The 16,173-nt window shown below is 42.0% G+C and overlaps 1 protein-coding gene across 2 annotated transcripts; it reads left to right on the top strand.

The window, feature by feature from the left end:
• Positions 1–264: 264 nt before the first annotated feature.
• xpc (xeroderma pigmentosum, complementation group C) lies at positions 265–13,750 on the top strand. 2 transcript variants are annotated; one of them, XM_058390108.1, is made up of 14 exons: positions 265–592; positions 2,082–2,348; positions 2,482–2,593; positions 3,205–3,289; positions 3,429–3,586; positions 4,482–4,602; positions 4,704–4,793; positions 4,904–5,740; positions 6,263–6,423; positions 6,752–6,833; positions 7,772–7,903; positions 9,374–9,543; positions 10,264–10,357; positions 12,421–13,750. In XM_058390108.1, the coding sequence occupies exons 1-14, from the start codon at positions 484–486 to the stop codon at positions 12,739–12,741; spliced, it is 2,739 nt and encodes a 912-aa protein (XP_058246091.1). In that variant the 5' UTR covers positions 265–483; the 3' UTR covers positions 12,742–13,750. The 2 variants fall into 2 exon arrangements, with proteins under 2 accessions (XP_058246091.1, XP_058246092.1); XM_058390109.1 differs by lacking the exons at positions 265–592; positions 2,082–2,348 and adding an exon at positions 2,970–3,018 and having other exon boundaries at positions 2,515–2,593.
• The last annotated feature ends 2,423 nt before the right edge of the window (positions 13,751–16,173 follow it).

Consider the following 16,173-nt stretch of genomic DNA (forward strand, 5'->3'; position numbering starts at 1 on the left):
GGATTATGCAGGAAAAATAAATAAATAAATAAATACAAATAAATAAATAATAAATAATGTACAACATCGCACTCTAGTGTTCATCGTTTCTGAGTCTGAAGTCTACTTCCTTTTTATATATTATTATATATAAAATATTATAAACACCTCTCGTCTTCACTACAAATGCACTACACTGAGTGTGTACACTCACGGCACATGCATCCTTTGTAGTGCACTATGCTTTCAACAAGAAGCTAATTAAGACTCGGCCGCTGTGCCGAACCGGAAGTGACGTTTGGCGGCATGTTTCGGTGTTATTCAACAAACCATGCTCGGCGCTTGTGTAACTGTGGTTTCTGAATGAAGTTACACAAGCAGCCACACACACACACACACACACACACACACACAGAGAGTGCCTGCACGCTGAACACACCACGCTGTTTCACTCTATAACTTAGTTTCTGGGAATCGGAAACGGAGTACGAGTCCAGAGCTAACATGGCTAAACATAAACACCGGGCTGTTGCGACTGAAAAGGAGAGCACAAAGGAGAAGATTCAGGCTGTTAAGAAGAGAAAAGCTGCTCCTAAAACACCGAGCATCAAAGGTAGACAGGAAAATCCAACTTGGACCACCAATCTCTTCTTTTCACTCTATCCCAACGTTCTGTATTAGTTCAAGCTCTGGTAGATGTTGGTTTGAAGCTAGCTTCATGTTGTAAGTAGTTTACTTGCTAGATGCTGATCTTTGCGTGCTGTGCAGTTTGTTTGTTTATTTCAGCAGCTGTTGTTTGCAGATGTGCACCTTTGCATGGCTGCTCTTGTGGATCTGACTGTATAGAGTAGAGTAACTGGTGCACCCTGTGTGCAAATATAATCATTTCCTTTCTCGAGCTGAAGTGTGTGCAAGTGAGACTATTGAATAACATCTCTCCCTTCGCCTATTGAGGTTAAGTAAGATGTGCTCAGAACACGCCCACTATAGGACCGAGAAGTGGGCGTGGTTTAGTGAGATCTTACTTAACCGGGGGAAGTGGTGTTGAATCTTTCATGCTCAGGGTGTGTTACCGAAAATTTTGGTGATTAATGTCTTCAGAACCTATGAAAGCAGAAACTATGTAGGGGCGAAAAATAAATGTGATTGCAGCCAAACTATACTTATATTGCCAAAAGTTTTGGGACACCCCTCCAAATCATTGAATTTCAGGGGTTGGGCTTGGCCCGTTAGTTCCAGTGAAAGGAACTCTTAATGCTTCAGCAAACCAAGACATTTTGGACAATTTCATGCTCCCAACTTTGGGGGAACAGTTTGGGGATGACCCCTTCCTGTTCCAACATGACTGCACACCAGTGCACAAAGCAAGGTCCATAAAGACATGGATGAGTGAGTTTGGTGTGGAGAAACTTCACAGAGTCCTGACCTCCACATGATAGAACCTTTTTGTATGAATTAGAGCGGAGACTGTGAGCCAGGCCTTCTCATCCAACATCAGTGCCTGACCTCACAAATGCGCTTCTAGAGGTATGGTGAAAAATTCCCATAAACACACCCCAAAACCTTGTGGAAAGCCTTCCCAGAAGATTTGAAGCTGTTATAGCTGGAATGGGTGGGACACCTCCATATTAAATGCATGTGCATGTAAAGGCAGACGTCCCAAAACTTTTGGCAATATAGCATATATTAGTTTTTCAAATCAATACCAATATTAAAGTATCAGCTGATACTGGGACAAAGCATATAATTGAGTAACACACTAAAATGAGTAAAATTGGGCTTTAACATTATTAAATATGCCAGAAAGTATGAATATGCATTAATACACAAATCGGTTATGTCTCCACCCTTCAGTAAACTAGCAGGTTTGAGGTGAAGTAAAATAGATCACATCTGTGAGTACTTTAACTTAATCATGTGCATGTTACTGAGGAACAATAAAATCTGTCAGTGTTCTAGAAGTACTGAACTGAAGACTTCACTGTTACTACATTCCCACAATGCCCAGAAAAACACATTGTGGTGTTCTTTATTGTATTAGTGTCAGTATCCTGCTATTAACGATCACTAACATTAATATTCCTGATGCATGTGTTTAACAGACAAGGGTACTAGAGCCAAAACTATTGCCAAGACCGCCAAACCCAGAGGCCAAGCATCAAAAAAGGCACGTAAGCCAGCGGCTGGAAAGAAGAGCAAATACTTCAGTGAGCCATTAAAAGATGAGCCTGAGGACATCTTTGAAGATTCGAGCACGTCACTTCCAGAGAGCTCTGTGGTGAAGAACGCCGATAACAAGATCAAAGAAGAGAAAAAAGAAAACGAGAGTGAAGAGAGTGATGAAGATGAGGATTGGGAAGAAGTGGAAGGTGTGTTTGTGTTTGTGTGTTTCTGTAAAAGTGTGATTGAGAATGAGTCACAGTTCTTTTGAGTTAGGTTCAGAAATGTTTATTTATTTATTTATTTATTTATTTATTTGTGTGTGTGTGTGTATTTTCCCAGAACTGGCAGGTCCATTAGGACCAGCAGAGGAAGACCAAGAACCTGCAGTTCCTTCACAGCCTGTGGAAATTGAGATTGAGACAACTGAGGCCAGACACAAGAGACAGAAAAAGTGTGTGTGTGTGTGTCTGTGTCTGTGTGTGTGTGTGTGTGTGCGCAGCTGGTAAATGAGGCATCTCCTAATGTGGTTTCTTGAACATTATGAATTAAGGTCGGGTTGATTAAGTGTCACCCAAAACTTGTTTTGAAAACCATAAAAGACCAGTACTGAGTAATAAATTACTTAAGAAAACAGAAAAAGGCACAGAAGCAGGTCTACGTTCATTACGAAATTTATATTCTATAAATATGCAAATTTAAACAATTAAATTAATGGCTTGTATTTGCATATCGGAGCATGATATCTGATGATGCTAATGCTACATGTTTAATACTGTCTAAAGTCTGATGTTCCAATAAGATTTTCAGCCCCTTTATGTTTCTTACAGATCTACAACACTATGACAACTCACATTAAGTCTCCAAATGAATTTCACAGTAATTATATTTTCATGTTTCTGAAATGTAATTTTTACTCATTCGTCTTACTCATTTCCTAAAACTGACATGACAAAATGTTGCACTCACATGCCAAGTGTTACCTGTCACACTGTCAGCCAATTGATTGATTAGGTGTCAGTGATTGACGGCTAGATTTCATGTTACTATGGTGATTGTTTCCAGGGAGAATCGGCAAGCAGAGTTGGAGACTTACCTGCGCAGAATGATGAAACGTTTCAATAAGGAGGTACAAGAGGATACACACAAGGTGCGTGTGTGTGTGTATATTTGTTCATTACTGCCATTACTTGTCTCAAATTTGACTTTCATATTTATGAACCTTTTGTATTCATGATGTTTACATATTCATGTTTCATCACATTGGTTTTCATTACTTTGTCACTCAGGTTCATCTGTTATGTTTATTGGCTAGCGGACTGTTCCGGAACCGCCTGTGCTGTGAGCCTGACCTATTGGCCATCACCTTGTCCTTAATTCCCTCTCACTTCACCATGGTTATTAAAAAACGTATCAACACTGTCTATCTGGAGGGTCTCCTGAAGTGGTGAGAACATGGAGGAATTTATTGCGGCAACATTAAAGGGGCAGTTTGTAATTTTTTTTTGCTGTTTGCAAGGTGAATCACAATCGTAGTTAAACCAAGTGGCACCAAAGAACGATGCCACAGCCATCAATCGGCTGTACACTGTCAATCAGAGCAACAATAGTGAGCGAGCTCATGTATGTGGAAGAGATCAGTCAGTGCTTTCTTCCAAAGTGGGCTGGCTTCAGGTGTCTCACTAGCCTTCACCCTCACTGGTTGGTTTCTATTGTGTGAAAGGTAGAGCTAGCTAGTGGGTGGGAATTGACGAATTGAGAGAAAACGGAGTAAAATTTTGCCCTTCATAACCAAACAATTGACACTGGGTGTTCAGATCCCACCACTACCAAGCTGCTGCCTCCAGGTCCTTGAGCAAAGCATTTCTGGTATCCTTATCCAGAGCAACTTACAATTTATCTCATTTTCTCATACAACTGAGCAGTTAAGGGTTAAGGGGCCCAAAGATGGCAGTTTATTGGCCTGTGATTTGGACTTACAACCTTCTAATCTGTAATCCAATACCTTAACCACTATGCTACCACAGTCTACCAGTCTTTAACCTTCAACTGTGTAAAGTAAGAAGTATGTATGTTGCTCTGAATAAGGACGTCTGCCAAATGCAGTAAATGTAAAATGGAAATGATCCGCTTTGTCTGGGGGTGTGGCTAAATTCCCGGCTGAAGAAATGTAAATAGAAACTAGGCAAGTTTTTTATGGTGATGTTGGGAATCCCAGATTTTCTAATATCTAATTGAAATTGAAGTATTCATTTAAATACTGCACCTTTAAGCCCTGCCTCATTGTAATGTTTTGAAATATCTGAATCAGAAAACATTACACTTTTGCTTGCTGTTCACAGGTTTAATGAGACGTTCACACTAAACCCTGCCCTCCCCGAAGAGAAGGACATGTCACTGCGAGCGCTGCTGGAGAGACGTTTGGGAAGTCTGTCAGCACGTAACCATCAGGAGATGACCTACGTGAGAGACCTTACTTGTCATAGTTTCTTTGCTAAAAACTATTAAGTTACATTTGCATTGTTCACTCACACAAAAATATGTGATTTTTTTTTTTTCTCTAGCTGTTTCTGTTGGTGCTGAGGTCACTGCACCTCTACTGTCGTCTGGTGCTCTCACTACAACCATTATCCTTCAAGCCACCAACAAAAAAGGTAGATTTGTGTGTGTATCGACTTTTTTTGGACGGATAGGGATATATGAGCTCAGATGCATTTCGGCATTGATTAACTAGTTAAGTGTGTTGTGTTTTTTTCCCCTTCAGGAAAAGGCACAAACCTCCAGCAGTCCTCTTTCTAAAGAGAAATCTAATGAAGCTGATAAAAAGCCACCAGAACCCAAAGTTTCCCCTGGGTCCAAACGCCCATCTTCTTCCAGTACTGAGGGGCAACCGAAGAGGGGCGGAAAGAGACAGAAAAGGAATGTTGAGGATGGAGGGGACAAGGAGAAAGAAGCAGTAGGGGGACAAAGGCCAAAAAACACCAAAAGAAGGAGTACTGCATCCAAAGTGTCATATAAAGAAGATAGCACGGACGGGGAAGAGGAGCTTAGTGATGGGGATGAGTTTCATCTGTCCAGCGAGGATGACAGCGATGATTCAGAGCGTGGTGCAAAAAGGTCTAAGAAGAATTCAAAGGCTAAAGGAAAGGGCAAAAGTCAGGCTCCACGATGCTCCAGCAAGATCAAGAAGAGAATAAAGGAGGAGGAGGAGGACGACGACGAGGATGAAGAGGAGGAAGAAGAAGAAGAAGAAGATTTAGAAGAAGAGCTAGAAGGGAAAAAGCAGCGAAGGAGAAAGAGGCAGGGGAAAGGAGATGATGAATGGATAGAGGTGTACCTGAAAGGTGCAAAGAGATGGATATGTGTTGATGTTGATCAAGGGGTGGGGCAACCAGAGCTCTGCTCTAATCAGGTCACTCAGCCAATTACGTATGTAGTGGGTGTAGATGACCACGGTTACCTGAAAGACGTGAGCAGCAGATACGACCCCACCTGGCTCACGGCGTCAAGGAAACGACGTATCAACTCGGAGTGGTGGGAGGAGACGTTAAGCTTTTACGAGTGTCCCGATTCTGAACAGAAAAAGGAAGAAGATAAAGAGGTACTGGAAGACCACAAGAATGTGCACATATATTCACATATTAATTGCTTAAAATATTTTGTGTTTATTCTGCACTTCCGAGTTAGGGCACTGATTCCCACCTCTGCCCTGTAATTACGTATGTTTGCATGTTCTCCTTGGGGGTATTCAATCCAGTTTCCTGTCCAAAGCCATGCATTGTAGGCTGATTGGCATCTCTAAATTGTCCATAGTGTGCCTGTGCGTCCATGATGTCCTCTGCCTTGTGCCTGTAATCTCCTGGGATAGGCTCCAGGTTCCTCAAGACCCTGTATAGGATAAGCATGGATGGATGGGATGGATGAAAATTGATAGCTAATAGGACAAAGAATTTTGTTTTGAGGGACATCATTTAAATACAGTTTCACTTAAAACATAGACTGTTTATGGATGCCTTACACTTATATATTTCATACATGTACATGTCTTTATGTATATTGTCCCCCTCTCTTGTGCTCTGTCTCTCTTTGTCTGTAACCCTACATGCTTGTTTCTCCACTATAGCTGCAGGCAAAGTTGATGGACAAGCCATTGCCAAAAGCGATATCGGAGTACAAAAGCCATCCTCTGTATGCACTGGAGAGGCACATGCTGAAGTACGAGGCACTGTATCCCCCCACTGCCACCATTTTGGGTTACTGTCGAGGAGAAGCTGTCTATTCACGGTAAAGTGTGTGTGAATGTACAAGGTCTGCTGGGCTTGTCGAACTCAGGGAACTGCACGAAAAAGCCCTTCAAATGAAAGAAGTAAATGTTAAAGCACAGATGGTGTCACCTTGACTTAGTTCTAGTACACAGTTCACGGACTTGGATAACTAAAATACCTTCAGAAATATTTGGGACCTTAATGGGGTTTTCAGTGCTGCATGCTAGTATTGCACATGGACCGTAATATTTCTTTTGTAATGTATATTACAGCTTAGAGGAATACACACCCACACATGTATTTAAACACATTAATCCGCTCTAATAAAGTTTTTGTTGCATTTTCAGGGATTGTGTCCACACACTACATTCGAGAGACACGTGGTTAAAGCAAGCACGCACTGTCCGACTCGGAGAGAAGCCTTACAAGGTGAGAAAGCAAAGACCCCTTCCATCAACTATGATGGAGATTTTAATGTTAAAGAAATTCTGAGTGTAATTGTAAATCAATCCTATTGTTAAAGGAGAACATACATTATATTGCCAAAAGTTTTGGGACACCCCTCCTAATCATTGAATCCAGGGGTTGGACTTGGCCCCTTAGTTCCAGTGAAAGGAACTCTTAATGCTTCAGCATACCAAAACAATTTGGACAATTTCATGCTCCCAACTTTGTGGGAAATCTATAACAGCTTCAACTCTTCAGGGAAAGCTTTCCAAGGATTAGGAGTGTGTTTGTGGAAATTTTTGACCATTCCTCTAGAAGCGCATTTGTGAGGTCAGGCACTGATGCTGGACGAGAAGGTCTGTCTCGCAGTCTCCGCTCTAATTCATCCCAAAGGTGTTCTATCAGGTTGAGGTCAAGACTCTGTGCAGGCCATTTCAAGTTCCTCCACACCAAACTCACTCATGCATGTCTTTATGGACCTTGTGTGCAGTCATGTTGGAACAGGAAGGGGTCATCCCCAAACTGTTCCCACAAAGTTGGGAGCATGAAATTGTCCAAAATGTCTTGGTATGCTGAAGCATTAAGAGTTCCTTTCACTGGAACTAAGGGGCCAAGCCCAACCCCTGAAAAACAACACCTGAATTCAATGATTTGGAGGGGTGTCCCAAAACTTTTGTAATGTAATGTAATGTAGGTTTTTACTTTGGCATTTGTGTTCATGTTTAGTCACTTATATCCTGAAGAAAAGGGGCTTCATTCATGAAAATGAAAAAATATAAATGTAGAGCACTGTTTACAAATCTGATCCAAACTTCAATCTATATAATTAGAAGCAGGTATTCCCTGTACTTAAATTTAACTAGGTGTAAGTATATGTAGTGCTAAGGCTAAATTAGTGTTTGCGCCCCCTGTTGGTTCAGATGGTGAAGGGCTTCTCAAACCGCTCTCGGAAAGTCAGGATGATGTCTGAGAACAAGGATGAAAAGGACCTACCCCTGTTTGGCCTCTGGCAGACCGAGGAGTACCAGCCTCCAGTAGCCATCAACGGCAAGGTAAGTATGTCAACATGAGAGAGAATTTTATTAGCCAGGTGAGATTTAATCTACAGTGAATTTAATATTTACTCCTTCAACTGATGGCACATCTGGTAGAGTTGCTGCCTCGGAGAAGATCCCTTTACACTTGATTAAGTTTGAAACAAGGTTAATCATGCAAGTACAGGAAAAAAGACAAACATTTGGATATATCTATTAAGATAAATACAGATGGGAAAAGACCAATCAGACAAAATTAACTTTCTGTCATGATAAAACATTTTATACTACAGTGTTGAATGTTCCAGTCTGATTGGTCAGAAGGTGTGGATTAATGTTCAGGAACAGTACAGGATCTAATACATCTAATAGTAATGTTCAGGATCTAATACATTCTCTTGCATGGTGGCCACTCTGCATGATCTAAGCCTTACAATCAACTTGGTTTTTATTTAAAAATGTGTTGTTTAATAAAGAAAAAATTCTAATTACTAATGGTTTATGTTAAGATGAGGTCTATGCAATATTTGGATCCTGTGCTCTCATTGCTGTGGCCTGGGTTCGTTTCTAACCCAGTCACTGAGGAGTTAACACTCCCAAGCCTGGATGAAATGGGTGGGTTGTGTCAGGAAGGGCATCCGGTGTAAATCCTGTGCCATATCAAATATGCGGACGAGATGATCCGTTTTGGCGACCCTGAAGAGGGAGCAGCCAAAAGAATTTAGCCGGTGTCCGGCACGGGAAAGTCTTCAGAACAGAGGAGTTTAAGCTTCCCAGTTTCTCATTAAAGTGACAAGCAGTGGGTTTGTTTTGTGAGAGCAAGAGAGAGAGAGAGAGAGAGAGAGAATGAAATGCTGGTGAGGGAATGATTATCAGTGCTGTAATAACAGAAACTTAACTTCTCATGGACAGTAATTAAATATAATAGGTGTAGGAGTATGATGTGTCATGCGTTAATAAATTTGTAATCGTTGGCAAATAACCATGGTATAAGTGGAACGACACACTTCACACCATGCTGTTATATGAAAATCATACACTTCAGGGTGGTGAACGCTCTCCACTTTACATCACGCCATTGTTTTTGTATAAAGGCGCGACCTGCCGCATGTCATTCCTCACGTGCCGTGTTGATATGTGCAAATGCAACTTCATGTACGTGATTTATGAATCCTGTGCCATATAATGTGCGAGAGAGTATTAGTTTGCTGCACAGTGTGATAATTCAGCAGTGTGTGGGTTGGTGTTAATGAAGTTTTTTTCCAGACAGTTATTGAGCTTGGGGGGAAGAAACCGTTCCTTTGTCTGGACGTTTGTTTGTTTTTATAGTCCGATGTCTCGACACTGAAGGAGATGGATGTCAGCGCTGCTGGTCTGCAGTCATTTAGATTTGTGGGGGTTGGAAAATAATGGCACTTTTGGAGCAAGCCGGAGCAATGCAGAGGGCTAAAGATCGGTGATGTGTTTGTTTGTTTCTATGTGTTGCAGATTCCACGTAACGACTTTGGAAACGTGTACATGTTTCAACCATCCATGTTGCCGGTGGGGTGTGTGCATCTGCATCTGCCTAATCTGAACAGAGTGGCTCGAAAACTCAACCTGGACTGTGCTCCTGCTGTAACAGGCTTCGATTTCCATGGAGGATACTCACATGCTGTGTAAGTGTGTGTCTTGCGAATTGGTAAAGTCTCCAAGCATATTAATTGAAATGACAGCCCACACTCTGCAGACATATGGAAGTTACAGAAACTCTAGTCACAACAGAAAGAGAGAGGTGTTCAAAAGCGACAGAAACCTATATTTATGCCAGACTTTCTTTTCTTTTTTTTCGGTTTGAGTTTTAATTCCCCTCTTACACTGATATTTCATATACATTTATGCCATTTGGCAGATGCTCACATCCAGAGAGATTTCTGGAAGCGCTTGTGTAGTTGAATAACAAACATCTCCTTATGCTAGTGCGGTTCAGCCAATTAGACTCGGTTGCGTTTTATCTTTATACTACTTTTGAAACTGTCAGTTTTTACAGGAATCTGCACATAGATTTAGATCCCTAATGAGCAAACTAGAGGTGACAGTGATGAGCAACAAGAAGACATGTTTAAGAAGAAAGAAAACTCTCTTTCTACTCCACTCTACTAGCAAAACTTTGAACGTACAGTTAGTATTGTATAGTATTGTTTCCGACAGTTTAAATGTTCTCCTGCCTGAGTGTTGCATGTAAATGTTAATGTAAATGTTAGCCCTTGTGTTGCGATTACGTTCACAGCAAAATTTGCATTCGTTTTGTCAGCGCATTTGTATTTGCAGCATGTTGGTAAAATGTTTCGGGAGTGTACATTTGCGTGGCATCTAATCGTCGTGTCATTGTTCTGCAGAACTGACGGCTACATTGTTTGTGAGGAACATGAAGAGATTCTGAAAGCTGCCTGGGAAAACGAGCAAGAGATTCAAAAGAAGAAGGAACAAGAGGTGCGTGTGTGTGTCTGTCTGTGTATGTGTCTGTGTATGTGCACACCTGTGTGTGTATATAGTGTGTGTTTGTGTGTGCGTGTGCACGTCTGTGTATGTGCACACCTGTGTGTGTATATAGTGTGTGTTTGTGTGTGCGTGTGCACGTCTGTGTATGTGCACACCTGTGTGTGTATATAGTGTGTGTTTGTGTGTGCGTGTGCACATGTCTGTGTATGTGCACACCTGTGTGTGTATATAGTGTGTGTTTGTGTGTGCGTGTGCACGTCTGTGTATGTGCACACCTGTGTGTGTATATAGTGTGTGTTTGTGTGTGCGTGTGCACGTCTGTGTATGTGCACACCTGTGTGTGTATATAGTGTGTGTTTGTGTGTGCGTGTGCACATGTCTGTGTATGTGCATGCCTGTGTGTATATAGTGTGTGTGTGTGTGTGTGCATGTCTGTGTATGTGCATGCCTGTGTGTATATAGTGTGTGTGTGTGTGTGCATGTCTGTGTATGTGCATGCCTGTGTGTATATAGTGTGTGTGTGTGTGTGCATGTCTGTGTATGTGCATGCCTGTGTGTATATAGTGTGTGTGTGTGCATGTCTGTGTATGTGCATGCCTGTGTGTATATAGTGTGTGTGTGTGTGTGTGTGCATGTCTGTGTATGTGCATGCCTGTGTGTATATAGTGTGTGTGTGTGTGTGTGCATGTCTGTGTATGTGCATGCCTGTGTGTATATAGTGTGTGTGTGTGTGTGCATGTCTGTGTATGTGCATGCCTGTGTGTATATAGTGTGTGTGTGTGCATGTCTGTGTATGTGCATGCCTGTGTGTATATAGTGTGTGTGTGTGTGTGTGCATGTCTGTGTATGTGCATGCCTGTGTGTATATAGTGTGTGTGTGTGTGCATGTCTGTGTGTATATAGTGTGTGTGCATGTCTGTGTATGTGCATGCCTGTGTGTATATAGTGTGTGTGTGTGTGTGTGTGTGTGTGCATGTCTGTGTGTATATAGTGTGTGTGTGTGCATGTCTGTGTATGTGCATGCCTGTGTGTATATAGTGTGTGTGTGTGCATGTCTGTGTATGTGCATGCCTGTGTGTATATAGTGTGTGTGTGTGTGCATGTCTGTGTATGTGCATGCCTGTGTGTATATAGTGTGTGTGTGTGTGCATGTCTGTGTATGTGCATGCCTGTGTGTATATAGTGTGTGTGTGTGTGTGTGCATGTCTGTGTATGTGCATGCCTGTGTGTATATAGTGTGTGTGTGCATGTCTGTGTATGTGCATGCCTGTGTGTATATAATGTGTGTGTGTGTGCATGTCTGTGTATGTGCATGCCTGTGTGTATATAGTGTGTGTGTGTGTGTGTGCATGTCTGTGTATGTGCATGCCTGTGTGTATATATGGTGTGTGTGTGTATGTTCCTGCCTGTGTGTATATAGTGTGTGTGTGTGTGCATGTCTGTGTATGTGCATGCTTGTGTGTATATATGGTGTGTGTGTGTGTATGTTCCTGCCTGTGTGTATATAGTGTGTGTGTGTGTGTGTGTGTGTGTGTGTGCATGTCTGTGTATGTGCATGCCTGTGTGTATATATGGGGTGTGTGTGTGTTTGTGTGTGTGTGCGGTTTAATTGAACTGTGATAGAAGAGCAGTTTCGAGCCCGTCTGTAATATATGAGCGGCTGCGGAGACTTTGACTGACTCATCCTTTATGAAAGTTCATTATTAAAATGAGAACATATGGATTGTTTCAGCACGCAAACTAATACACACAGTAATATGGATTAGTTTGAGACTCCCTGCTTTTCCTGTGTGGCTTTGATAAATAGTTTTGCCCACCACAGCCTTGTGATGTATTATAATGTCTACACAATAGAATCTATAAGCAGTGCGAGATTAATGTTGGTTATCTAAAGAATGGGAGCAATTATTTAATCTTTTCTTTAATGCCTGTAGTGAATATGTATGATAGGTTTTTTTTTCAGTTCATCCATTTTAAAGTGACTTTTGAAACCTTTGCGTGTGTGTGTCTACAGATTGTTTATTGTACTGTTTGTGTTTTGTCTGTTGGAACAGAAGCGTGAGAAGCGAGCGCTGGCTAACTGGAAGCTGCTGGTGAAAGGGTTGTTGATTAAAGAGAGGCTGCAGCGGCGTTACGGACAGCAGGGCATGGCTAAGGACACGGGTATTGCAAAAAGTGGAGAAGAAGCAGCAGAGGGATTCTCATCTGGAGAGGAGGATGAAGGTGGGGCTCACACAGCTCCACCATCTCTGGCTGTTTCATGGCCTCAGAACAGGCAGGAGGAGCAGGAAGAAGGAGGAGTTAAAAAGTCTGCCAGTAAGAGGGAGAGGCGTGGCCAGCAGAAACATCTCTTCCCTTTTGAAAAGCCGGTGTGATGATTGCTATCACTTGCTTTCTCTTTCCTCTCAGTACTAGAGTCACAGATTTCTTTGCCATCGTCTGAACTTAAATGACATGGATTTCCAGTTCCTTTCCACAGCAGTTTGTGTAACAAGTCCGTCTTTTGTCTCCGTCCTTGCCACTTAATTAAACGGAAACGAACCAACCACATGCAAGAAATTTAACACATTTCCATGAACGGAAAATCTGTTTACCTAAAACCTATTTATAGTGGAGGACAAAGGGCAGCTGTTGCATTTCATTAATAAAAATTAGCATCCATAATTGTTATATTCCAACCATAAAGGTCTTCAAAAGAGATTTTTAATCAAGTTGTTTATAAGGTAGAGTTTCAACTGTTTGTAGTATGTGGAAGCTTGTAAAAATTCTTTCTGTCAATTGCTCATAATTTCACGTGGTAGTCTTATGCAAGGTTTAAAAATCCCGAGTATTTCTATACAGATAAACTACATCCCTCTTAATCCAATGCTGCTTTTTCACTGGTAGTTTTTCTGGAGCTCAAGGGCTGTTAGTTATTGAGTCTCAATCATTTCAGTGCGTCAAGTCAAGTATTTTCAGTACAGGAGTACAGGATTGGCTGCGTGTGCGTCTTCCTTCCCCAAATCCCTACACTGCGCCAGTGACAGGAGGCCAGTAATGTGTCTATATTTCTCATAAAGCCTAAACACTAATCTTCTAAGAAACCTGATGGATCGTTCTTCCGCTTAAAGTACTGTATAAATGTTTAGTCTTCGACATACTGACTTATAATCAATATACCCAGCTAATCTCAGAGGCATTTTACATATGAAAATTAAATTCAGCTTTCGCCTACACCCTGTACTGTTAAATCTGCTTTACAATCCACATTCATTAAGACATGTAGGGCTTTTTTTACTGTAATAATCTTGTTCATGACTGATGTTGATTTTTCACTCTTAAAGAATGTTTTATTATTCAGGGTTATTTTTCTGGAAAACATTTATAAAAAAAAAAAAATTAAAACCTAAAGAAATAATAAAAACATTATGTAAGTGGCCTATGAGTGTTTACTTACCCCCATTATAATCTAACTACATACAGCCATTTCCAGAAATATTTACACCCTTGATTGCAAATACCTGATGAACACTTGTTCAATATTATATCCTTAATAATATATGTGGCAAAATTATTGACTTATTCAAGAATGTGAAGCCATACACTGCCTTCACATTCTTGAACACACTTAAAAAGCTTTCAAGATAAGCAACGAACATGGTTATTGACCTGCTTAAGTGAGATAATGGATCTAAAACAAGCACAAGCTGTTAAAATACTATTAAGCACAGTTGTGGTCATGACTGAAAAAAAAGATTTGAATATTTAAAAAAGCTCAGGACTGAAACACGCAGTGATTGTGATCATCATGTTTGGAGAAAGTTTGGAGATAATATACAAGGTAAAGCCCTCAAACTTGCTGTAAAATATAGAGGAAGTTTAGGATCTTAGATGAAGGATGAGGACATCATGAATTTCCCTGATCACCAGGATTACTTACACTATATTGCCAAAAGTATTTGCTCACCCATCCAAATAATCAGAATCAGGTGTTCCAATCACTTCCATGGCCACAGGTGTATAAAATCAAGCACCTAGGCATGCAGACTGTTTTTACAAACATTTGTGAAAGAATGGGTCGCTCTCAGGAGCTCAGTGAATTCCAGCGTGGAACTGTGATAGGATGCCACCTGTGCAACAAATCCAGTCGTGAAATTTCCTCGCTCCTAAATATTCCACAGTCAACTGTCAGCTGTATTATAAGAACGTGGAAGTGTTTGGGAACGACAGCAACTCAGCCACGAAGCTAAACGTAAACTGACGGAGCGGGGTCAGCGGATGCTGAGGCGCATAGTGCGAAGAGGTCGCCAACTTTCTGCAGAGTCAATCGCTACAGACCTCCAAACTTCATGTGGCCTTCAGATTAGCTCAAGAACAGTGTGCAGAGAGCTTCATGGAATGGGTTTCCATGGCCGAGCAGCTGCATCCAAGCCATACATCACCAAGTGCAATGCAAAGCGTCGGATGCAGTGGTGTAAAGCACGCCGCCACTGGACTCTAGAGCAGTGGAGACGCGTTCTCTGGAGTGACGAATCGCGCTTCTCCATCTGGCAATCTGATGGACGAGTCTGGGTTTGGCGGTTGCCAGGAGAACGGTACTTGTCTGACTGCATTGTGCCAAGTGTAAAGTTTGGTGGAGGGGGGATTATGGTGTGGGGTTGTTTTTCAGGAGCTGGGCTTGGCCCCTTAGTTCCAGTGAAAGGAACTCTGAATGCTTCAGCATACCAAGACATTTTGGACAATTCCACGCTCCCAACTTTGTGGGAACAGTTTGGAGCTGGCCCCTTCCTCTTCCAACATGACTGTGCACCAGTGCACAAAGCAAGGTCCATAAAGACATGGATGAGTGAGTTTGGTGTGGAGGAACTTGACTGGCCTGCACAGAGTCCTGACCTCAACCCGATAGAACACCTTTGGGATGAATTAGAGCAGAGACTGAGAGCCAGGCCTTCTCGTCCAACATCAGTGTGTGACCTCACAAATGCGCTTCTGGAAGAATGGTCAAAAATTCCCATAAACACACTACTAAACCTTGTGGACAGCCTTCCCAGAAGAGTTGAAGCTGTTATAACTGCAAAGGGTGGATGGAACTTTTGCAAAGATAACAACTGGAAACATACACCGATCAGGCTTAACATTATGACTACCTGCCTAATATTGAGTTGATCCCCCTTTTGTTGCCAAAACAGCCCTGATTCATCAAGGCATGGACTCCACTAGATCCCTGAAGGTGTTTTGTGGTATCTGGCACCAAGACGTCAGCAACAGATCCTTTACATCCTATAAGTTGCAAGATGGGGCCTCCTTGAGTCAGACTTGTTTGTCCAGCACATCCCACAGATTCTCGACTGGATTGAGATCTGGGGAATTTGGAGGCCAAGTCAACACCTTAAACTTGCTTTTGTGTTCATCAAACCATTCCTGAACCATTTTTGCTTTGTGGCATGGCACATTATCCTATTAAAAGAGGCCACAGCCATCAGGGAATACCGTTTCCACAATGCTTAGGTAGGTGGTATGTGTCAAAGTAACATCCACATGTATGGCAGGACCCAAGGTTTCCAAGAAGAGCATTGCTCAAAGTATGACACTGCCTCCGCCGGCTTGCCTTATTCCCATAGTGCATCCTGGTGCCATGTGTTCCCCAGGTATGTGATGTAAAAAAATGTGATTCATTAGACCAGGCCACCTTCTTCCATTGCTCCGTGGTCCAGTTCTGATGCTCACGTGCCCATTGTTGGCAGTTTTGGTAGTGGACAAGGGTGAGCATGGGCACCCTGACTGGTCTGCGGTTATGCAGCCCCATACGCAACAAACTGCGATGCACT

Source organism: Hemibagrus wyckioides, linkage group LG05, assembly GCF_019097595.1.
Source record: "Hemibagrus wyckioides isolate EC202008001 linkage group LG05, SWU_Hwy_1.0, whole genome shotgun sequence".
Lineage (NCBI taxonomy): Eukaryota > Metazoa > Chordata > Actinopteri > Siluriformes > Bagridae > Hemibagrus > Hemibagrus wyckioides.

Bases quoted from the DNA above. Each gene is read 5' to 3' on its own strand.
- xpc (XM_058390108.1), top strand. From the start codon at position 484: ATGGCTAAACATAAACACCGGGCTGTTGCGACTGAAAAGGAGAGCACA. The intron at 2,349-2,481 runs GTGTGTTTGTGT...GTATTTTCCCAG, and splicing joins GGATTGGGAAGAAGTGGAAG to AACTGGCAGGTCCATTAGGA. The intron at 9,544-10,263 runs GTAAGTGTGTGT...ATTGTTCTGCAG, and splicing joins GGAGGATACTCACATGCTGT to AACTGACGGCTACATTGTTT.